The sequence below is a fragment of the Copadichromis virginalis genome, linkage group LG5 (assembly GCF_057382275.1).
Source record: "Copadichromis virginalis isolate Kocher_CV1m ecotype Utaka linkage group LG5, C_Virginalis_male_GT1.1, whole genome shotgun sequence".
NCBI lineage: Eukaryota > Metazoa > Chordata > Actinopteri > Cichliformes > Cichlidae > Copadichromis > Copadichromis virginalis.
The window spans coordinates 22,991,259-23,016,566 of NC_140622.1; the positions used below are offsets into that span (position 1 = coordinate 22,991,259).

Here is a 25,308-nt window from a genome sequence, read left to right on the forward strand (position 1 = left end):
ACTGCCTTGACTTGCCCTCAAACAACGCTTTGTAACTCGAAATCTATTTGGAGTATCGATATCATTCTTTCACCGTAAGAGACAGCAGGCTTTGGTGAACAGTCATGGAAATTTTCAGGTCTCTGTGGAAATCCAAAAAAAAGTTATGACGAGAGAAAAAAGTGGTTCATTTCCAGAGTTTTAAATCTGAAGAAATCTGAGCGAAGGACGAATTTCCTACCCTCAAACAAGTCCAACTCATTTCAGAACGGTAATAGGTGAGAAAGAAATTCTTGAATTGTGAGCGTCAGGGGTGTCTGAAGATATTCGGGGACAAGCCTCATGTCTTAAAGTCGCTTCGTTAAGGAGATATGACGATTCGAATATGCCTCTCATTACAGAAATCCAGCGATGATTTTGAACAAGCTCTCCATTGACTTTATATGGAGAGTTTTGAGACCTTGTGTTGGTCTGAGGAGATTTGCAAAAATTCTATAAATCCCACAACAATGATAGTGACATTTTCTGAAAGCCAGCAAAAATACCTACGTTTTGATGTATAATTTGTGGAAGTTGAGTGAAAATTGAGCAAGTAGCAAGAAGTTGTTCGGACATGAAGTGAAAATTGCAAAACCTTCAGTGGCACACTGGAAGCCAAGAGCATAGCAACCATAACAACGCATGTATTTTGTGAAAAATCACAATTTTGCAACTCAAAACTTTAAGAAGCATAAAAGTAAAACAATAGAAGATTTGAAAAAGCTGAATCATACCTGAATAGCCCAATAATTTGTGAACATTTTAAAATTTGAATGGTTGTTCTAGGTGAAAATATGAGGAAGTAGTTAAGTTTCAAAAACAAGCAAAATTTAGTAGAATTGCAGAAGTTTCCCATTCATTTCAATGGGACAAATTAAAGGAAAAAAGCTTAATATTTTAAAAAGTATAATAGTTAAAAATAGCAAAAATCGTAGCAGGAATTAGCAAAAATAGCAGAATAGTTTAAAATTTGAACGGTGAAAATCGGCTGAAAATTGTGGAAGTAGTTTAACGGCGAAAAGTGTACGGAAGCAACTAGAATAATAACTAGAAAAATTTGCATTTCCTGCGAAAATGCAGTGTGGATGCTTAAAGCTGAAGCTGTATGCAAAAAGTAGCTGAAAAAACTGAAAAGTTGCAGAAATTGTAAAAACTTTGCAGAAGCAAAAGAAGTTTGCTAAAATGGAATAACTTAGCAGAACTGCAATATCTTAGAGGAAACATAATACTTGGCAGAAATACAATAGCATAGCAGAATTTAGCAGAAATATTGTAACTTACCAGAAACATGATAACTTCTCAAAAATACAAGAATTTAGGAGAAATAGTATAAGATAACAGAAAGAATATATTTAGCCAAAAATACTTAAACATTACAGAAACACTATGATTTAGAAAAATAGTACAACAGAGCAGAAATATTGTGATTTACCAGAGACACTGTGATGAACTATGAATATTGTAATTTTAAATTGAGACTATGTTTTAGCACAAATATTATAATTTGGCAGAAATACTATAATTTAGCAGAAATACTATATTAAGCACAAATCCTATAAAAAGCAGAAATGGTATGATTAAGCACAAATACTACATTTAGTAGAAATACTTTGTTTTAGCACAAATCCCATAAAAAGCAGAAATACTGTACTATGATTTAGTAGAAAAACTATAATTAATCAGAAATACTAAATTTAGCAGAAATACTATATTAAGCACAAATACTATGAAAAGCAGAAATAGTATGATTAAGCATAAATACTACATTTAGCAGAAATACTATATTAAGCACAAATCCTATAAAAGCAGAAATAGTATGATTTAGCACAATAGTAATAAGTTAAACAGAAAAATTGGAAAAGCAAAATGGACAGCTGAAAAAATGCTGAACATGCTGAGGGTCCCTCAAATATACTTGTTAAATGACAAAAATCTGCAAAAAAATTTATTACAGCCACACAATCACAAATATGTACACATGAGGAAACACACATGCACAGAGAGACCCACACACAAGATCCAATTCAGTCAACCAGTCTAAATATATTGAATTTGAATCTTAGAATGAGATCATCCCATTAAAAGCCTTTCTCTCTCTCTCTCTCTCTCTCTCTCTCTCTCTCTATCTCTCTGTCACACACACACACACACACACACACACACACACACACACACACACAGGGAGAGAGAAGTAAGTTTCTAGGTCAGCCTGGGAGCTGGTGAATTTGAATCCACCAATCAGAGAGGCTGTGCACTTTTCCCCACCAAAACAGGTGCATCTGTTTACACACGCAGCACAGAGAGACACAGGATTTTTGCAGTCTATTTCTCATAGTGACGACTCCCCTCAAACAAATGACCGTAATTTCCTAACCGTAGGGGCTAGAACGGTCATTCTTACACCGTTTTGTTCAGAAGAGATGGGGGAATCTTCAAGTGTTGACAATTTAATATTAAAATATGAATTTTTAGAGATATATGACATGGATGACTTGTTGACTTAGAAGCCACGAATTCCCCAATATGCAAATTTGAATGCCTGAGACCACATATGTGATTGGCTGGCTGGGAAGCCGTGCAGGCCCTGATTTGTGGATTTGAATTCCTCAGCCCTCAGATATGATTGGCTGGCTTAGAAGCCACGAAGGCCCCAATATGCAAATTTGAATGCCTCAGGACACTTATTTGATTGGCTGGGAAACTGTGCAGGCCCTGATTTGAAAATTTGAATTTCTCAGTCCTCACAGAGGATTGGCTGCCTGGGGACCTGGCAGAAATATATAGAAATACTATTATTAAGCATAAATACTACATTTAGTAGAAATACTATGTTTTAACACAAATATTATAAAAAGAAGAAAAACTATAATTTAGCAGAAATACTATATTAAGCACAAATCCTATAAAAAGCAGAAATACTATAATTTAGAACAAATAGTATAAAAAGCAGAAATACTATAATTTAGCAGAAATACTATGTTAGGCACAAATCCTATAAAAAGCAGAAATACTATAATTTAGCAGAAATACTATGTTAGGCACAAATCCTATAAAAAGCAGAAATACTATAATTTAGCAGAAATACTATATTAGGCATAAATCCTATAAAAAGCAGAAATACTATAATTTAGCAGAAATACTATATTAAGCACAAATCCTATAAAAAGCAGAAATACTATAATTTAGAACAAATAGTATAAAAAGCAGAAATACTATAATTTAGCAGAAATACTATGTTAGGCACAAATCCTATAAAAAGCAGAAATACTATAATTTAGCAGAAATACTGTATTTAGCACAAGTACCGAAAAGTACCAGAAATACTATGATTTAGCAGAATAGTAATAACTTATTGAAACACAAATGCACAGAGGGACACACAAACACAGGCTCTAATCCAGTCAACCAGTCTAACTATGTTCAATTTTAATCCTACAATGACATGCTGTCAAATAAGGGCAGGGTCCTCTCTCTCCCACTAAACACACACACACACACACACACACACACACAGGGAGAGAGGACTAAGTTTCTAGGTCAGCCTGGGAGCTGCTGAATTTGAATCCACCAATCAGAGAGGCTGTTTACGTTTTCCCGCCAAAACAGGTGCATCTTTTTACACACGCAGCACAGAGACATAGACCTGCTTCTTTCAGTTTATTTCACATAGTGAGGATTCCCCTCAAACAAATGACCATAATTTCCTAACCATAGGGGCTAGAGCGGTCATTCTTACACCGTTTTGTTCAGAAGAGATGGGGGAATCTTCAAGTGTTGACAATTTATCATTAAAATATGAATTTTTAGAGATATATGACATGGATGACTTGTTGACTTAGAAGCCACGAATTCCCCAATATGCAAATTTGAATACCTGGAGCCCACATACATGATTGGCTGGCTGGGAAGCTGTGCAGGCCCTGATTTGTGGATTTGAATTCCTCAGCCCTCAGATATGATTGGCTGGCTTAGAAGCCATGAAGGCCCCAATATGCAAATTTGAATGCCTCAGGACACATATATGATTGGCTGGGAAGCCGTGCAGGCCCTGATTTGAAAATTTGAATTTCTCAGTCCTCACAGAGGATTGGCTGCCTGGGGACCTGGCAGAAATATATAGAAATACTATGATTAAGCATAAATACTACATTTAGTAGAAATACTATGTTTTAGCACAAATACTATAAAAAGCAGAAATACTATAATTTAGCAGAAATACTATATTAAGCACAAATCCTATAAAAAGCAGAAATAGGATGATTAAGCATAAATACTATATTTAGTAGAAATACTATGTTTTAGCACAAATAGTATAAAAAGCAGAAATATTGTAATTTAGCAGAAATACTATATTAGGCACAAATCTTATAAAATAGCAGAAATAGTATTATTTAGCACAATAGTAATAAGTTAAACAGAAAAATTGGAAAAGCAAAATGGACAGCTGAAAAAATGCTGAACATGCTGAGGGTCCCTCAAATATACTTGTTAAATGAAAAAATCAGCAAAAAAATGCACAGGGAGAGAGAAGTAAGTTTCTAGGTCAGCCTGGGAGCTGCTGAATTTGAATCCACCAATCAGAGAGCCTGTGTACTTTTTCCCGCCAAAACATGTGCCTCTTTTTACACACGCAGCACAGAGAGGCACAGGATTATTGCAGCCTATTTCTCATAGTGAGGACTCCCCTCAAACAAATGACCATAATTTCCAAACCGTAGGGGCTAGAGCGGTCATTCTTACACCGTTTTGTTCAGAAGAGATGGGGGAATCTTCCAGTGTTTACAATTTATCATTAAAATATGAATTATTAAAGATATTTGACTTGTAATGCACCATAACTGAGTAGAGCGAAGCAAAAACTGCCTTGACTTGCCCTCAAACAACGCTTTCTAACTCGAAATCTATTTGGAGTATCGATATCATTCTTTCACCGTAAGAGACAGCAGGCTTTGGTGAACAATCATGGAAATTTTCAGGTCTCTGTGGAAATCCAACAAAAAGTTATGACGAGAGAAAAAAGTGGTTCATTTCCACAGTTTGAAATCTGAAGAAATCTGAGCGAAGGACGAATTTCCTACCCTCAAACAAGTCCAACTCATTTCAGAACGGTAATAGGTGAGAAAGAAATTCTTGAATTGTGAGCGTCAGGGGTGTCTGAAGATATTCGGGGACAAGCCTCATGTCTTAACTTTGCTTCGTTAAGGAGATATGACGATTCGAATATGCCTCTCATTACAGAAATCCAGCGGTGATTTTGAACAAGCTCTCCATTCACTTTATATGGAGAGTTTTCTGACCTTGTGTTAGTCTGAGGAGATTTGCAAAAATTCTATAAATCCCACAACAATGATGGTGACATTTTCTGAAAGCCAGCAAAAATACCTACGTTTTGATGTATAATTTGTGGAAGTTGAGTGAAAATTGAGCAAGTAGCAGGAAGTTGTTCGGACATGAAGTGAAAATTGCAAAACCTTCAGTGGCACACTGGAAGCCAAGAGCATAGCAACCATAACAACACATGTATTTTGTGAAAAATCACAATTTTGCAACTCAAAACTTTAAGAGGCATAAAAGTAAAACAGTAAAAGATTTGAAAAAGCTGAATCATACCTGAATAGCCCAATAATTTGTGAACATTTTAAAGTTTGAATGGTTGTTCTAGGTGAAAATATGAGGAAGTAGTTAAGTTTCAAAAACAAGCAAATTTTAGCAGAATTGCTGAAGTTTCCCATTCATTTCAATGGGACAAATTAAAGGAAAAAAGTGGAATATTTTAAAAAGTATAATAGTTAAAAATAGCAAAAATCGTAGCAGGAAAGAGCAAAAATAGCAGAATAGTTTAAAATTTGAACGGTGAAAATCGGCTGAAAATTGTGGAAGTAGTTTAACGGCGAAAAGTGTACGGAAGCAACTAGAATAATAATAATAATAATAATAATAAAGAATAAAGAGAAACAGGAACTCAATAGTGTGGATGCTTAAAGCATCCACACAATAATAAAGAATAAAGAGAAACAGGAACTCAATAGTGTGGATGCTTAAAGCATCCACACAATAAAGATTAGAATAACAATACTGTGAATGCTTTTCAAGCATTCACACTAATAATAATAAAGATTAGAAGAACAATACTGTGAATGCTTTTCAAGCATTCACACTAACTAGAAAGTGCATTTTCTGAAGAAACTGCAGTGTGAATGCTTGAATCTGAATGTATGCACTGAAATGAATTAATTGCTGAATTTTGAGTTAAAAATATTGAATGAAATAAAAAAAAATCAAAAAATCAAATTTAACCTGAAAACAAAGGTGCTGAACTGCTAAAAGCTGAAGGTTACACAGAAGAAGAAGTTGGAAAAAACTGAAAATGTTTTAAATGTAAATTAGAAAACCCTAAGAAATGAGAAAAGAACATTTAGAGTCAGAAAACATCTGAAAGAATATTAAAAGGTCATATTCTTTGAATCACTGAATGACTAAAATGTGATCCCTCCACTTGGATCCACACAGTTTAAAAAGTTTACATCTCTGAGCTTTGAAAGACAAGATGTTGGAAAGAGAACAACGATGGCGACGTTTTGAGGGTAAAATGATGGCTGTAACACTGTGGACACAGCAGCAGTTGAAAGAGAAGTGCTTAAGATGAATCTTGGCAGAGTGAGAGAGAGAGCTCGTTAAGCAGGCAGGTGTGAGCCTGGTTGCTATAGTGACCGCACCCAATGGCTCCATACACACGTACACAGACATGCGCCTCACTTTTGCTGCTTAAAATGAACAGAAAAGTCAGGCCGAAACAAATCGTTCCCAAATGAAAAGTAAAAGTCGTATTGACAAAATTCTTTCACCGTGAGCGACAGCAATGTCTAGTCTACCTAATTCTCAGTTTTCATGCCTGTGGAGCTTATTATATGGACGTGGTGACAGTGGAAAGACACCATGCTCTTCTGATTTTCAAACGAACCTTCTGAGCCATTTTAACATTAGAGTCTATGGAAGAGTTGGAAGGAGGAGGCTGTGCATTGGTGACATTTATGAAAGAACCGTAACACCTAGGACAATAGTAAACACATTGGATGAAAGAGGACAGCCATGGCTACGTTTTGAGGGTAAAATCATACCTGTAGAGCAAACGCTGAGGACACAGCAGCAGTTTAAAAAAAGATTTTAAGATTAATTTTTTTGCTCCTCTCACTCTAGCAGTTGAGCTGCCTCACTCTAGCCCCAACATTCCGTCCCATACACACCCATTATAAACTCTGAAACGGGTGAAAAAACATCATGAAACTTAAACTGGAACTGAAGAAAAAGTATAATAGATATTGAAAAGATAAATACAAGTTGAATAGTTGAATGTCTTGTCTTCGTTTTAAAGTTTGAATGGTGGCTCTATGTGAACGTATGTTGAAGTAGTAAGAGTTTAAAAATGAGTAAGTTGAATGAGAATTTGAAGGGTCTCCCCATTGAAATACATGGGAAATTTTTGTTGAATAAAGTTGAATAAAATTAAAAATATAAATGTTAAAAATGAGAAAAATAGAAGCAATGTTGTCCAAAATAATAGGAATCTAACGATGTTTGAATGGTTTTTCTAAGTTGAACGGTTTTGAAGGAGTAGGCTTTCAAAAAACGTACGGAAAAATAAAATATAACTAGAAAGTGCATTTTCTGAAGAAACTGCAGTGTGAATGCTTGAATCTGAATGTATGCACTGAAATGAATTAATTGCTGAATTTTGAGTTAAAAATATTGAATGAGATAAAAAAAAAAAACCAAAAAAAAAACGAATTTAACCTGAAAACAAAGGTGCTGAACTGCTAAAAGCTGAAGGTTACACAGAAGGAGGAGTTGGAAAAAAACTGAAAATGTTTTAAATGTAAATTAGAAAACCCTAAGAAATGAGAAAAGAACATTTAGAGTCAGAAAACATCTGAATGAATATTAAAAGGTCATATTCTTTGAATCACTGAATGACTAAAATGTGATCCCTCCACTTTGATCCACACAGTTTAAAAAATTTAAATGCCTGAGCTTTGAAAGACACGGTGTTGGAAAGAGAACAATAATGGCGACAATTTGAGGGTAAAATGATGGCTGTAACACTGTGGACACAGCAGCAGTTGAAAGAGAAGTGTTTAATATGAATCTTGGCAGAGTGGCAGGCAGAGCTCGTTAAGCAGGCAGGTGTGAGCCTGGTTGCTATAGTGACCGCACCCAATGGCTCCATACACACGTACACAGACATGCGCCTCACTTTTGCTGCTTAAAATGAACAGAAAAGTCAGGCCGAAACAAATCGCTCCCAAATGAAAAGTAAAAGTCGTATTGACAAAATTCTTTCACCGTGAGCGACAGCAATGTCTAGTCTACCTAATTCTCAGTTTTCATGCCTGTGGAGCTTATTATATGGACGTGGTGACAGTGTAAAGACACCATGCTCTTCTGATTTTCAAACGAACCTTCTGAGCCATTTTAACATTAGAGTCTATGGAAGAGTTGGAGGGAGGAGGCTGTGCATTGGTGACATTTATGAAAGAACCATAACACCTAGTACAATAGTAAACACATTGGATGAAAGAGGACAGCCATGGCTACGTTTTGAGGGTAAAATCATACCTGTAGAGCAAACGCTGCGGACACAGCAGCAGTTTTAAAAAAGATTTTAAGATTAATTTTGTTGCTCCTCTCACTCTAGCAGTTGAGCTGCCTCACTCTAGCCCCAACATTCCGTCCCATACACACCCATTATAAACTCTGAAACGGGTGAAAAAACATCATGAAACTTAAACTGGAACTGAAGAAAAAGTATAATAGATATTGAAAAGATAAATACAAGTTGAATAGTTGAATGTCTTGTCTTCGTTTTAAAGTTTGAATGGTGGCTCTATGTCAATGTATGTGGAAGTAGATACAGTTTAAAGAGGAGGAAGTTGAATGAGAATTTGAAGGGTCTCCCCATTGAAATACATTATAAATTTTTGTTGAAAAAAGTTGAATAAAATTAAAAATATAAATGTTAAAAATGAGAAAAATAGAAGCAATGTTGTCCAAAAGAATAGGAATCTAACGGTGTTTGAATGGTTTTTCTAAGTTGAACGGTTTTGAAGGAGTAGGCTTTCAAAAAACGTACGGAATAGATAATAATAAAATAGAATAATAATAATAAAGATTCGAATAACAATACTGTGAATGCTTTTCAAGCATTCACACTAATAACTAGAAAGTGCATTTTCTGAAGAAACTGCAGTGTGAATGCTTGAATCTGAATGTATGCACTGAAATGAATTAATTACTGAATTTAAGTTAAAAATCTTGAATGAGATAAAAAAAAAACCCGAATTTAACCTGAAAACAAAAGTGCTGAACTGCTAAAAGCTGAAGGTTACACAGAAGAAGAAGTTGGAAAAAAGCTGAAAATGTTTTAATTTTAAATTAGAAAAACCTAAGAAATGAGAAAAGAACATTTAGAGTCAGAAAACGTGAAAGAATATTAAAAGGTCATATTCTTTGAATCACTGAATGACTAAAATGTGATCCCTCCACTTGGACCCACACAGTTTAAAAAGTTTACATCTCTGAGCTTTGAAAGACAAGATGTTGGAAAAAGAACAACGATGGCGACGTTTTGAGGGTAAAATGATGGCTGTGACACTGTGGACACAGCAGCAGTTGAAAGAGAAGTGCTTAAGATGAATCTTGGTACAGTGGCAGGCAGAGCTCGTTAAGCAGGCAGGTGTGAGCCTGGTTGCTATAGTGACCGCACCCAATGGCTCCATACACACGGACACAGACATGCACCTCACTTTTGCTGCTTAAAATGAACAGAAAAGTCAGGCCGAAACAAATCGTTCCCATATGAAAAGTACAAGTCGTATTGACAAAATTCTTTCACCGTGAGCGACAGCAATGTCTAGTCTACTGAATTCTCAGTTTTCATGCCTGTGGAGTTTATTATATGGACGTGGTGACAGTGGAAAGACACCATGCTCTTCTGATTTTCAAAAGAACCTTCTGAGCCATTTTAACATTAGAGTCTATGGAAGAGTTGGAGGGAGGAGGCTGTGCATTGGTGACATTTATGAAAGAACCATAACACCTAGTACAATAGTAAACACATTGGATGAAAGAGGACAGCGATGGCTACGTTTTGAGGGTAAAATGGTGGCTGTAGAGCAAACGCTGTGGACACAGCAGCAGTTTTAAAAAATATTTTAAGATTAATTTTTTTGCTCCTCTCACTCTAGCAGTTGAGCTCTCTCACTCTAGCCCCAACATTCCGTCCCATACACACCCATTATAAACTCTGAAACGGGTGAAAAAACATCATGAAACTTAAACTGGAACTGAAGAAAAAGTATAATAGATATTGAAAAGATAAATACAAGTTGAATAGTTGAATGTCTTGTCTTCGTTTTAAAGTTTGAATGGTGGCTCTATGTCAATGTATGTGGAAGTAGTAAGAGTTTAAAAATGAGTAAGTTGAATGAGGATTTGAAGGGTCTCCCCATTGAAATACATTATAAATTTTTGTTGAATAAAGTTGAATAAAATTAAAAATATAAATGTTAAAAATATGAAAAATAGAAGCAGTGTTGTCCAAAAGAATAGGAATCTAACGGTGTTTGAATGGTTTTTCTAAGTTGAACGGTTTTGAAGGAGTAGGCTTTCAAAAAACGTACGGAATAGATAATAATAATAAAATAGAACTAGAAAAATTTGCATTTCCTGCGAAAATGCAGTGTGGATGCTTAAAGCTGAAGCTGTATGCAAAAAGTAGCTGAAAAAGCTGAAAAGTTGCAGAAATTGTAAAAACTTTGCAGAAGCAAAAGAAGTTTGCTAAAATGGAATAACTTAGCAGAACTGCAATATCTTAGAGGAAACATAATACTTGGCAGAAATACAATAGCATAGCAGAATTTAGCAGAAATATTGTAACTTACCAGAAACATGATAACTTCTCAAAAATACAAGAATTTAGGAGAAATAGTATAAGATAACAGAAAGAATATATTTAGCCAAAAATACTTAAACATTACAGAAACACTATGATTTAGAAAAATAGTACAACAGAGCAGAAATATTGTGATTTACCAGAGACACTGTGATGAACTATGAATATTGTAATTTTAAATTGAGACTATGTTTTAGCACAAATATTATAATTTGGCAGAAATACTATAATTTAGCAGAAATACTATATTAAGCACAAATCCTATAAAAAGCAGAAATGGTATGATTAAGCACAAATACTACATTTAGTAGAAATACTTTGTTTTAGCACAAATCCCATAAAAAGCAGAAATACTGTACTATGATTTAGTAGAAAAACTATAATTAATCAGAAATACTAAATTTAGCAGAAATACTATATTAAGCACAAATACTATGAAAAGCAGAAATAGTATGATTAAGCATAAATACTACATTTAGCAGAAATACTATATTAAGCACAAATCCTATAAAAGCAGAAATAGTATATTAAGCACAAATCTTATAAAATAGCAGAAATAGTATGATTTAGCACAATAGTAATAAGTTAAACAGAAAAATTGGAAAAGCAAAATGGACAGCTGAAAAAATGCTGAACATGCTGAGGGTCCCTCAAATATACTTGTTAAATAACAAAAATCTGCAAAAAAATTTATTACAGCCACACAATCACAAATATGTACACATGAGGAAACACACATGCACAGAGAGACCCACACACAAGATCCAATTCAGTCAACCAGTCTAAATATATTGAATTTAAATCTTAGAATGAGATCATCCCATTAAAAGCCTCTCTCTCTCTCTCTCTCTCTCTCTCACACACACACACACACACACACACACACACACACACACACACACACACACACACAGGGAGAGAGAAGTAAGTTTCTAGGTCAGCCTGGGAGCTGGTGAATTTGAATCCACCAATCAGAGAGGCTGTGCACTTTTCCCCACCAAAACAGGTGCATCTGTTTACACACGCAGCAGCACAGAGAGACACAGGATTTTTGCAGTCTATTTCTCATAGTGACGACTCCCCTCAAACAAATGACCGTAATTTCCTAACCGTAGGGGCTAGAACGGTCATTCTTACACCGTTTTGTTCAGAAGAGATGGGGGAATCTTCAAGTGTTGACAATTTAATATTAAAATATGAATTTTTAGAGATATATGACATGGATGACTTGTTGACTTAGAAGCCACGAATTCCCCAATATGCAAATTTGAATGCCTGAGACCACATATGTGATTGGCTGGCTGGGAAGCCGTGCAGGCCCTGATTTGTGGATTTGAATTCCTCAGCCCTCAGATATGATTGGCTGGCTTAGAAGCCACGAAGGCCCCAATATGCAAATTTGAATGCCTCAGGACACTTATTTGATTGGCTGGGAAACTGTGCAGGCCCTGATTAGAAAATTTGAATGTCTCAGTCCTCACAGAGGATTGGCTGCCTGGGGACCTGGCAGAAATATATAGAAATACTATTATTAAGCATAAATACTACATTTAGTAGAAATACTATGTTTTAGCACAAATATTATAAAAAGAAGAAAAACTATAATTTAGCAGAAATACTATATTAAGCACAAATCCTATAAAAAGCAGAAATACTATAATTTAGAACAAATAGTATAAAAAGCAGAAATACTATAATTTAGCAGAAATACTATGTTAGGCACAAATCCTATAAAAAGCAGAAATACTATAATTTAGCAGAAATACTATGTTAGGCACAAATCCTATAAAAAGCAGAAATACTATAATTTAGCAGAAATACTATATTAGGCATAAATCCTATGAAAAGCAGAAATATTATGATTTAGCAGAAATACTGTGTTTAGCACAAGTACCGAAAAGTACCAGAAATACTATGATTTAGCAGAATAGTAATAACTTATTGAAACACAAATGCACAGAGGGACACACAAACACAGGCTCTAATCCAGTCAACCAGTCTAACTATGTTCAATTTAAAACCTACAATGACATGCTGTCAAATAAGGGCAGGGTCCTCTCTCTCCCACTAAACACACACACACACACACACACACACACACACACACACACACACACACACACACACACACACACACACACACACAGGGAGAGAGGACTAAGTTTCTAGGTCAGCCTGGGAGCTGCTGAATTTGAATCCACCAATCAGAGAGGCTGTTTACGTTTTCCCGCCAAAACAGGTGCATCTTTTTACACACGCAGCACAGAGACATAGACCTGCTTCTTTCAGTTTATTTCACATAGTGAGGATTCCCCTCAAACAAATGACCATAATTTCCTAACCGTAGGGGCTAGAGCGGTCATTCTTACACTGTTTTGTTCAGAAGAGATGGGGGAATCTTCCAGTGTTAACAATTTATCATTAAAATGTGAATTTTTAGAGATATATGACATGGATGACTTGTTGACTTAGAAGCCACGAATTCCCCAATATGCAAATATGAATGCCTGAGACCACATATATGATTGGCTGGCTGGGAAGCCGTGCAGGCCCTGATTTGTGGATTTGAATTCCTCAGCCCTCAGATATGATTGGCTGGCTTAGAAGCCATGAAGGCCCCAATATGCAAATTTGAATGCCTCAGGACACATATATGATTGGCTGGGAAGCCGTGCAGGCCCTGATTTGAAAATTTGAATTTCTCAGTCCTCACAGAGGATTGGCTGCCTGGGGACCTGGCAGAAATATATAGAAATACTATGATTAAGCATAAATACTACATTTAGCAGAAATACTATATTAAGCACAAATACTATAAAAAGCAGAAATAGGATGATTAAGCATAAACACTACATTTAGTAGAAATACTATGTTTGAGCAAAAATCCTATAAAAAGCAGAAATACTATATTAGGCACAAATCCCATAAAAAGCAGAAATAGTATGATTAAGCATAAATACTACATTTAGTAGAAATACTATGTTTTAGCACAAATAGTATAAAAAGCAGAAATATTGTAATTTAGCAGAAATACTATATTAGGCACAAATCTTATAAAATAGCAGAAATAGTATTATTTAGCACAATAGTAATAAGTTAAACAGAAAAATTGGAAAAGCAAAATGGACAGCTAAAAAAATGCTGAACATGCTGAGGGTCCCTCAAATATACTTGTTAAATGAAAAAATCAGCAAAAAAATGCACAGGGAGAGAGAAGTAAGTTTCTAGGTCAGCCTGGGAGCTGCTGAATTTGAATCCACCAATCAGAGAGCCTGTGTACTTTTTCCCGCCAAAACATGTGCCTCTTTTTACACACGCAGCACAGAGAGGCACAGGATTATTGCAGCCTATTTCTCATAGTGAGGACTCCCCTCAAACAAATGACCATAATTTCCAAACCGTAGGGGCTAGAGCGGTCATTCTTACACCGTTTTGTTCAGAAGAGATGGGGGAATCTTCCAGTGTTTACAATTTATCATTAAAATATGAATTATTAAAGATATTTGACTTGTAATGCACCATAACTGAGTAGAGCGAAGCAAAAACTGCCTTGACTTGCCCTCAAACAACGCTTTCTAACTCGAAATCTATTTGGAGTATCGATATCATTCTTTCACCGTAAGAGACAGCAGGCTTTGGTGAACAATCATGGAAATTTTCAGGTCTCTGTGGAAATCCAACAAAAAGTTATGACGAGAGAAAAAAGTGGTTCATTTCCACAGTTTGAAATCTGAAGAAATCTGAGCGAAGGACGAATTTCCTACCCTCAAACAAGTCCAACTCATTTCAGAACGGTAATAGGTGAGAAAGAAATTCTTGAATTGTGAGCGTCAGGGGTGTCTGAAGATATTCGGGGACAAGCCTCATGTCTTAACTTTGCTTCGTTAAGGAGATATGACGATTCGAATATGCCTCTCATTACAGAAATCCAGCGGTGATTTTGAACAAGCTCTCCATTCACTTTATATGGAGAGTTTTCTGACCTTGTGTTAGTCTGAGGAGATTTGCAAAAATTCTATAAATCCCACAACAATGATGGTGACATTTTCTGAAAGCCAGCAAAAATACCTACGTTTTGATGTATAATTTGTGGAAGTTGAGTGAAAATTGAGCAAGTAGCAGGAAGTTGTTCGGACATGAAGTGAAAATTGCAAAACCTTCAGTGGCACACTGGAAGCCAAGAGCATAGCAACCATAACAACACATGTATTTTGTGAAAAATCACAATTTTGCAACTCAAAACTTTAAGAGGCATAAAAGTAAAACAGTAGAAGATTTGAAAAAGCTGAATCATACCTGAATAGCCAAATAATTTGTGAACATTTTAAAATTTGAATGGTTGTTCTAGGTGAAAATATGAGGAAGTAGTTAAGTTTCAAAAACAGGCAAAATTTAGCAGAATTGCAGAAGTTTCCCATTCATTTCAATGGGACAAATTAAAGGAAAAAAGCTTAATATTTTAAAAAGTATAATAGTTAAAAATAGCAAAAATCGTAGCAGGAATTAGCAAAAATAGCTGAATAGTTTAAAGTTTGAACGGTGAAAATAGCACAAAAATTGTGGAAGTAGTTAAACGGCGAAAAGTGTACGGAAACACCCGGAATAATAATAATAACTAGAAAAATTTGCATTTCCTGCGAAAATGCAGTGTGGATGCTTAAAGCTGAAGCTGTATGCAAAAAGTAGCTGAAAAAGCTGAAAAGTTGCAGAAATTGTAAAAACTTTGCAGAAGCAAAAGAAGTTTGCTAAAATGGAATAACTTAGCAGAACTGCAATATCTTAGAGGAAACATAATACTTGGCAGAAATACAATAGCATAGCAGAATTTAGCAGAAATATTGTAACTTACCAGAAACATGATAACTTCTCAAAAATACAAGAATTTAGGAGAAATAGTATAAGATAACAGAAAGAATATATTTAGCCAAAAATACTTAAACATTACAGAAACACTATGATTTAGAAAAATAGTACAACAGAGCAGAAATATTGTGATTTACCAGAGACACTGTGATGAACTATGAATATTGTAATTTTAAATTGAGACTATGTTTTAGCACAAATATTATAATTTGGCAGAAATACTATAATTTAGCAGAAATACTATATTAAGCACAAATCCTATAAAAAGCAGAAATGGTATGATTAAGCACAAATACTACATTTAGTAGAAATACTTTGTTTTAGCACAAATCCCATAAAAAGCAGAAATACTGTACTATGATTTAGTAGAAAAACTATAATTAATCAGAAATACTAAATTTAGCAGAAATACTATATTAAGCACAAATACTATAAAAAGCAGAAATAGTATGATTAAGCATAAATACTACATTTAGCAGAAATACTATATTAAGCACAAATCCTATAAAAGCAGAAATAGTATATTAAGCACAAATCTTATAAAATAGCAGAAATAGTATGATTTAGCACAATAGTAATAAGTTAAACAGAAAAATTGGAAAAGCAAAATGGACAGCTGAAAAAATGCTGAACATGCTGAGGGTCCCTCAAATATACTTGTTAAATGACAAAAATCTGCAAAAAAATTTATTACAGCCACACAATCACAAATATGTACACATGAGGAAACACACATGCACAGAGAGACCCACACACAAGATCCAATTCAGTCAACCAGTCTAAATATATTGAATTTAAATCTTAGAATGAGATCATCCCATTAAAAGCCTCTCTCTCTCTCTCTCTCTCTCTCTCACACACACACACACACACACACACACACACACACACACACACACACACACACACACACACACACACACACACACACAGGGAGAGAGAAGTAAGTTTCTAGGTCAGCCTGGGAGCTGGTGAATTTGAATCCACCAATCAGAGAGGCTGTGCACTTTTCCCCACCAAAACAGGTGCATCTGTTTACACACGCAGCAGCACAGAGAGACACAGGATTTTTGCAGTCTATTTCTCATAGTGACGACTCCCCTCAAACAAATGACCGTAATTTCCTAACCGTAGGGGCTAGAACGGTCATTCTTACACCGTTTTGTTCAGAAGAGATGGGGGAATCTTCAAGTGTTGACAATTTAATATTAAAATATGAATTTTTAGAGATATATGACATGGATGACTTGTTGACTTAGAAGCCACGAATTCCCCAATATGCAAATTTGAATGCCTGAGACCACATATGTGATTGGCTGGCTGGGAAGCCGTGCAGGCCCTGATTTGTGGATTTGAATTCCTCAGCCCTCAGATATGATTGGCTGGCTTAGAAGCCACGAAGGCCCCAATATGCAAATTTGAATGCCTCAGGACACTTATTTGATTGGCTGGGAAACTGTGCAGGCCCTGATTTGAAAATTTGAATGTCTCAGTCCTCACAGAGGATTGGCTGCCTGGGGACCTGGCAGAAATATATAGAAATACTATTATTAAGCATAAATACTACATTTAGTAGAAATACTATGTTTTAGCACAAATATTATAAAAAGAAGAAAAACTATAATTTAGCAGAAATAGTATAAAAAGCAGAAATACTATAATTTAGCAGAAATACTATGTTAAGCACAAATCCTATAAAAAGCAGAAATACTATAATTTAGCAGAAATACTATGTTAAGCACAAATCCTATAAAAAGCAGAAATACTATAATTTAGCAGAAATACTATGTTAGGCACAAATCCTATAAAAAGCAGAAATACTATAATTTAGCAGAAATACTATATTAGGCATAAATCCTATGAAAAGCAGAAATAGTATGATTTAGCAGAAATACTGTGTTTAGCACAAGTACCGAAAAGTACCAGAAATACTATGATTTAGCAGAATAGTAATAACTTATTGAAACACAAATGCACAGAGGGACACACAAACACAGGCTCTAATCCAGTCAACCAGTCTAACTATATTCAATTTAAATCCTACAATGACATGCTGCCAAATAAGGGCAGGGTCCTCTCTCTCCCACTAAACACACACACACACACACACACACACACACACACACACACAGAGGGAGAGAGCTGCCGAATTTAAATCCACCAATCAGAGTGGCTGTTTACGTTTTCCCGCCAAAACAGGTGCATCTTTTTACACACGCAGCAGCACAGAGAGGCACAGGATTATTGCAGCCTATTTCTCATAGTGAGGACTCCCCTCAAACAAATGACCATAATTTCCTAACCGTAGGGGCTAGAGCGGTCATTCTTACACTGTTTTGTTCAGAAGAGATGGGGGAATCTTCCAGTGTTAACAATTTATCATTAAAATGTGAATTTTTAGAGATATATGACATGGATGACTTGTTGACTTAGAAGCCACGAATTCCCCAATATGCAAATATGAATGCCTGAGACCACATATATGATTGGCTGGCTGGGAAGCCGTGCAGGCCCTGATTTGTGGATTTGAATTCCTCAGCCCTCAGATATGATTGGCTGGCTTAGAAGCCATGAAGGCCCCAATATGCAAATTTGAATGCCTCAGGACACATATATGATTGGCTGGGAAGCCGTGCAGGCCCTGATTTGAAAATTTGAATTTCTCAGTCCTCACAGAGGATTGGCTGCCTGGGGACCTGGCAGAAATATATAGAAATACTATGATTAAGCATAAATACTACATTTAGTAGAAATACTATGTTTTAGCACAAATACTATAAAAAGCAGAAATACTATAATTTAGCAGAAATACTATATTAAGCACAAATCCTATAAAAACCAGAAATAGGATGATTAAGCATAAACACTACATTTAGTAGAAATACTATGTTTGAGCAAAAATCCTATAAAAAGCAGAAATACTATATTAGGCACAAATCCCATAAAAAGCAGAAATAGTATGATTAAGCATAAATACTACATTTAGTAGAAATACTATGTTTTAGCACAAATAGTATAAAAAGCAGAAATATTGTAATTTAGCAGAAATACTATATTAGGCACAAATCTTATAAAATAGCAGAAATAGTATTATTTAGCACAATAGTAATAAGTTAAACAGAAAAATTGGAAAAGCAAAATGGACAGCTGAAAAAATGCTGAACATGCTGAGGGTCCCTCAAATATACTTGTTAAATGAAAAAAATCAGCAAAAAAAATGCACAGGGAGAGAGAAGTAAGTTTCTAGGTCAGCCTGGGAGCTGCTGAATTTGAATCCACCAATCAGAGAGCCTGTGTACTTTTTCCCGCCAAAACATGTGCCTCTTTTTACACACGCAGCACAGAGAGGCACAGGATTATTGCAGCCTATTTCTCATAGTGAGGACTCCCCTCAAACAAATGACCATAATTTCCTAACCGTAGGGGCTAGAGCGGTCATTCTTACACCGTTTTGTTCAGAAGAGATGGGGGAATCTTCCAGTGTTTACAATTTATCATTAAAATATGAATTATTAAAGATATTTGACTTGTAATGCACCATAACTGAGTAGAGCGAAGCAAAAACTGCCTTGACTTGCCCTCAAACAACGCTTTCTAACTCGAAATCTATTTGGAGTATCGATATCATTCTTTCACCGTAAGAGACAGCAGGCTTTGGTGAACAATCATGGAAATTTTCAGGTCTCTGTGGAAATCCAACAAAAAGTTATGACGAGAGAAAAAAGTGGTTCATTTCCACAGTTTGAAATCTGAAGAAATCTGAGCGAAGGACGAATTTCCTACCCTCAAACAAGTCCAACTCATTTCAGAACGGTAATAGGTGAGAAAGAAATTCTTGAATTGTGAGCGTCAGGGGTGTCTGAAGATATTCGGGGACAAGCCTCATGTCTTAACTTTGCTTCGTTAAGGAGATATGACGATTCGAATATGCCTCTCATTACAGAAATCCAGCGGTGATTTTGAACAAACTCTCCATTCACTTTATATGGAGAGTTTTCTGACCTTGTGTTAGTCTGAGGAGATTTGCAAAAATTCTATAAATCCCACAACAATGATGGTGACATTTTCTGAAAGCCAGCAAAAATACCTACGTTTTGATGTATAATTTGTGGAAGTTGAGTGAAAAATGAGCAAGTAGCAGGAAGTTGTTCGGACATGAAGTGAAAATTGCAAAACCTTCAGTGGCACACTGGAAGCCAAGAGCATAGCAACCATAACAACACATGTATTTTGTGAAAAATCACAATTTTGCAACTCAAAACTTTAAGAGGCATAAAAGTAAAACAGTAAAAGATTTGAAAAAGCTGAATCATACCTGAATAGCCCAATAATTTGTGAACATTTTAAAGTTTGAATGGTTTTTCTAGGTGAAAGTATGAGGAAGTAGTTAAGTTTCAAAAACAAGCAAATTTTAGCAGAATTGCTGAAGTTTCCCATTCATTTCAATGGGACAAATTAAAGGAAAAAAGTGGAATATTTTAAAAAGTATAATAGTTAAAAATAGCAAAAATCATAGCAGGAATTAGCAAAAATAGCTGAATAGTTTAAAATTTGAACGGTGAAAATCGGCTGAAAATTGTGGAAGTAGTTTAACGGCGAAAAGTGTACGGAAACACCCGGAATAATAATAAAGAATAAAGAGAAACAGGAACTCAATAGTGTGGATGCTTAAAGCATCCACACAATAAAGAATAAAGAGAAACAGGAAAACAATAGTGTGGATGCTTAAAGCATCCACACAATAATAACTAGAAAGTGCATTTTCTGAAGAAACTGCAGTGTGAATGCTTGAATCTGAATGTATGCACTGAAATGAATTAATTACTGAATTTAAGTTAAAAATCTTGAATGAGATAAAAAAAACAACCCGAATTTAACCTGAAAACAAAAGTGCTGAACTGCTAAAAGCTGAAGGTTACACAGAAGAAGTTGGAAAAAAGCTGAAAATGTTTTAATTTTAAATTAGAAAAACCTAAGAAATGAGAAAAGAACATTTAGAGTCAGAAAACATCTGAAAGAATATTAAAAGGTCATATTCTTTGAATCACTGAATGACTAAAATGTGATCCCTCCACTTGGACCCACACAGTTTAAAAAGTTTACATCTCTGAGCTTTGAAAGACAAGATGTTGGAAAAAGAACAACGATGGTGACGTTTTGAGGGTAAAATGATGGCTGTGACACTGTGGACACAGCAGCAGTTGAAAGAGAAGTGTTTAAGATGAATCTTGGCAGAGAGAGAGAGAGAGAGAGAGAGAGCTCGTTAAGCAGGCAGGTGTGAGCCTGGTTGCTATAGTGACTGCACCCAATGGCTCCATACACACGACACAGACATGCACCTCACTTTTGCTGCTTAAAATGAACAGAAAAGTCAGGCCGAAACAAATCGTTCCCAAATTAAAAGTACAAGTCGTATTGACAAAATTTTTTCACCGTGAGCGACAGCAGCTTCTAGTCTACTGAAATCTCAGTTTTCATGCCTGTGGAGTTTATTATATGGACGTGGTGACAGTGGAAAGACACCATGCTCTTCTGATTTTCAAACCAACCTTCTGAGCCAATTTAACATTAGAGTCTATGGAAGAGTTGGAGGGAGGAGGCTGTGCATTGGTGACATTTATGAAAGAACCATAACACCTAGTACAATAGTAAACACATTGGATGAAAGAGGACAGCGATGGCTACGTTTTGAGGGTAAAATCATACCTGTAGAGCAAACGCTGCGGACACAGCAGCAGTTTTAAAAAAGATTTTAAGATTAATTTTTTTGCTCCTCTCACTCTAGCAGTTGAGCTGCCTCACTCTAGCCCCAACATTCCGTCCCATACACACCCATTATAAACTCTGAAACGGGTGAAAAAACATCATGAAACTTAAACTGGAACTGAAGAAAAAGTATAATAGATATTGAAAAGATAAATACAAGTTGAATAGTTGAATGTCTTGTCTTCGTTTTAAAGTTTGAATGGTGGCTCTATGTCAATGTATGTGGAAGTAGTAAGAGTTTAAAAATGAGTAAATTGAATGAGAATTTGAAGGGTCTCCCCATTGAAATACATGGGAAATTTTTGTTGAATAAAGTTGAATAAAATTAAAAATATAAATGTTAAAAATGAGAAAAATAGAAGCAGTCATGTCCAAAAGAATAGGAATCTAATGGTGTTTGAATGGTTTTTCTAAGTTGAACGGTTTTGAAGGAGTAGGAGTACAAAAAACGTACGGAATAGATAAAATAGAATAATAAAGATTAGAAGAACAATACTGTGAATGCTTTTCAAGCATTCACACTAATAAAGATTCGAATAACAATACTGTGAATGCTTTTCAAGCATTCACACTAACTAGAAAGTGCATTTTCTGAAGAAACTGCAGTGTGAATGCTTGAATCTGAATGTATGGCTGAAATGAATTAATTGCTGAATTTTGAGTTAAAAATATTGAATGAAATAAAAAAAAATAAAAAAACCAAATTTAACCTGAAAACAAAGGTGCTGAACTGCTAAAAGCTGAAGGTTACACAGAAGAAGAAGTTGGAAAAAAGCTGAAAATGTTTTAAATGTAAATTAGAAAACCCTAAGAAATGAGAAAAGAACATTTAGAGTCAAAAAACATCTGAATGAATATTAAAAGGTCATATTCTTTGAATCACTGAATGACTAAAATGTGATCCCTCCACTTTGATCCACACAGTTTAAAAAGTTTAAATGCCTGAGCTTTGAAAGACACTGTCTTGGAAAGAGAACAATAATGGCGACATTTTGAGGGTAAAATGATGGCTGTAACACTGTGGACACAGCAGCAGTTGAAAGAGAAGTGCTTAAGATGAATCTTGGTACAGTGGCAGGCAGAGCTGGTTAAGCAGGCAGGTGTGAGCCTGGTTGCTATAGTGACTGCACCCAATGGCTCCATACACACGTACACAGACATGCGCCTCACTTTTGCTCCTTAAAATGAACAGAAAATTCAGGGCGAAACAAATCGTTCCCAAATGAAAAGTATAGGTCGTATTGACAAAATTCTTTCACCGTGAGCGACAGCAGCTTCTAGTCTACCGAATTCTCAGTTTTCATGCCTGTGGAGTTTATTATATGGACGTGGTGACAGTGGAAAGACACCATGCTCTTCTGATTTTCAAACGAACCTTCTGAGCCATTTTAACATTAGAGTCTATGGAAGAGTTGGAGGGAGGAGGCTGTGCATTGGTGACATTTACGAAAGAACCATAACACCTAGGACAATAGTAAACACATTGGATGAAAGAGGACAGCGATGGCTACGTTTTGAGGGTAAAATCATACCTGTAGAGCAAACGCTGCGGACACAGCAGCAGTTTTAAAAAAGATTTTAAGATTAATTTTTTTGCTCCTCTCACTCTAGCAGTTGAGCTGCCTCACTCTAGCCCCAACATTCCGTCCCATACACACCCATTATAAACTCTGAAACGGGTGAAAAAACATCATGAAACTTAAACTGGAACTGAAGAAAAAGTATAATAGATATTGAAAAGATAAATACAAGTTGAATAGTTGAATGTCTTGTCTTCGTTTTAAAGTTTGAATGGTGGCTCTATGTCAATGTATGTGGAAGTAGTAAGAGTTTAAAAATGAGTAAATTGAATGAGAATTTGAAGGGTCTCCCCATTGAAATACATGGGAAATTTTTGTTGAATAAAGTTGAATAAAATTAAAAATATAAATGTTAAAAATGAGAAAAATAGAAGCAGTCATGTCCAAAAGAATAGGAATCTAATGGTGTTTGAATGGTTTTTCTAAGTTGAACGGTTTTGAAGGAGTAGGAGTACAAAAAACGTACGGAATAGATAAAATAGAATAATAAAGATTAGAAGAACAATACTGTGAATGCTTTTCAAGCATTCACACTAATAAAGATTAGAAGAACAATACTGTGAATGCTTTTCAAGCATTCACACTAATAATAAAGATTAGAATAACAATACTGTGAATGCTTTTCAAGCATTCACACTAATAATAATAATAAAGATTAGAATAACAATACTGTGAATGCTTTTCAAGCATTCACACTAATTAAATATTACACAGTAGTGATGGTAAAGAGTGTAGTCTGGGTGTAGAGGGTAGTCCTTGGATTGGGAGGTGGTATTGTATTGTCAGTGCAGCGTGGTTATGGCTTTTTGGAAGAAACTATTTACGCTGCATCTGTAGTGTTTCCCTGAGTGAAGCAGGTTGAACAGGTCAAAACCAGTGTAGGAGCTGTCTTTGATAATGTTTGTCAACAACATTTCTAACAAGTTGAAGTGCAAAAATTAGAATTTATGTACAAACTATGTTTACAGACTGACACTGAGTTGTGAGACTCAATATATACGTGTCTTTATTTATTTATTTAAAGCAGTGGTTAGTATCAGGATGTGTTTATAAACTCAATATGCAACATAAAGACTTAAAATATTAGTGTATGTGATTAAATGTATTTACAGTTGTTCTCCCTGATGTCCAACCTGCTGTTGTTCATCTTTCACGTGATACTACTACTCTGGAATCCACTGATGGTATTGTATTGCCTTGATGTCATTCAGGTTGATAAAAAAAATAATAGTAATTGTTTTGGTTTGGTTTCTTTTGTTTGTTTGCTTTTTTTGTATTGCAAGTTCCAAACAACCCATGATGTACTCAGATATGCAGCAAATTACATACTTTTTTTCTGGAAGGAAACTCCAAACATGGGCTGTTTTTCAAATCTCTTCATTAACCATAAAACAAAAAGAAAAGCAAACAAAATTGTAAGAATAATATGTTATATAAATCAGGCTCTGCATAGTATGTATGAACAAATGTGTATTTTTTGGATTCCTGGCTCAGGGGTTATAAAGCACATTTTGGGTAGAAAACCTGGGGTGAATATTTAATTTCACTAAAAATGTTCTAACACTGTGTACCTCTGTATCTCTAGTTCCTGTACTCCACAGGTTTTTGCTAAAAGCTGAGAACCAGACTGTTCCACTATGCTTTGATGTCAGTGGACCTGTCCGCCTTAAACTTCTTCACTATCCCAGCAGGGGTCAGTAGTGTTAGCTTTTTCCATCCTAATATTTCTTTTCAGTGTAATAAAAACTGTTACTCTTCTTTCTCATTGTTATTTTCATATGAAAACTCCAGTTTGTGGTATAAGATGAGCATTTCTCTTTTCTTCTAGAACTGTCTGTAAATGGTGAGCTTGATTCAGTTACAAATGGAGGCTTCAGCAGAATTTTCATACACGTCAAAGACAGCCAACATGTTGAGATCGACACCAACTGGGTCACTGTACGAGATGGACAGACAGTGACATATTACACTGGACAGGATCGCATTACAGCTGGAAGGTGATGTTGTATTATCATGGTCGAGACTCGTGCTCTCAGCTTTAAGCACAGATGTGTGACCTTATTCACCTGTGTTACCAAGATTTACATGAGAAGACTGTCTCTCTCAGCACCTATATATGTTAGCTGACATCTC

The 25,308-nt window shown here is 35.4% G+C and overlaps 1 protein-coding gene across 1 annotated transcript in view; it reads left to right on the forward strand.

Annotated features, from left to right (window-relative positions):
• LOC146709718 (inter-alpha-trypsin inhibitor heavy chain H3-like) overlaps window positions 1-25,308 on the forward strand; it is a 65,981-nt gene that overhangs the window by 35,808 nt on the left and 4,865 nt on the right. The window contains exons 16-18 of the mRNA XM_085456801.1: window positions 24,288-24,359; window positions 24,761-24,868; window positions 25,004-25,172. Coding sequence (XP_085312927.1) covers window positions 24,288-24,359; window positions 24,761-24,868; window positions 25,004-25,172 — 349 coding nt within the window. The remainder of the gene's footprint in view (window positions 1-24,287; window positions 24,360-24,760; window positions 24,869-25,003; window positions 25,173-25,308) is intronic.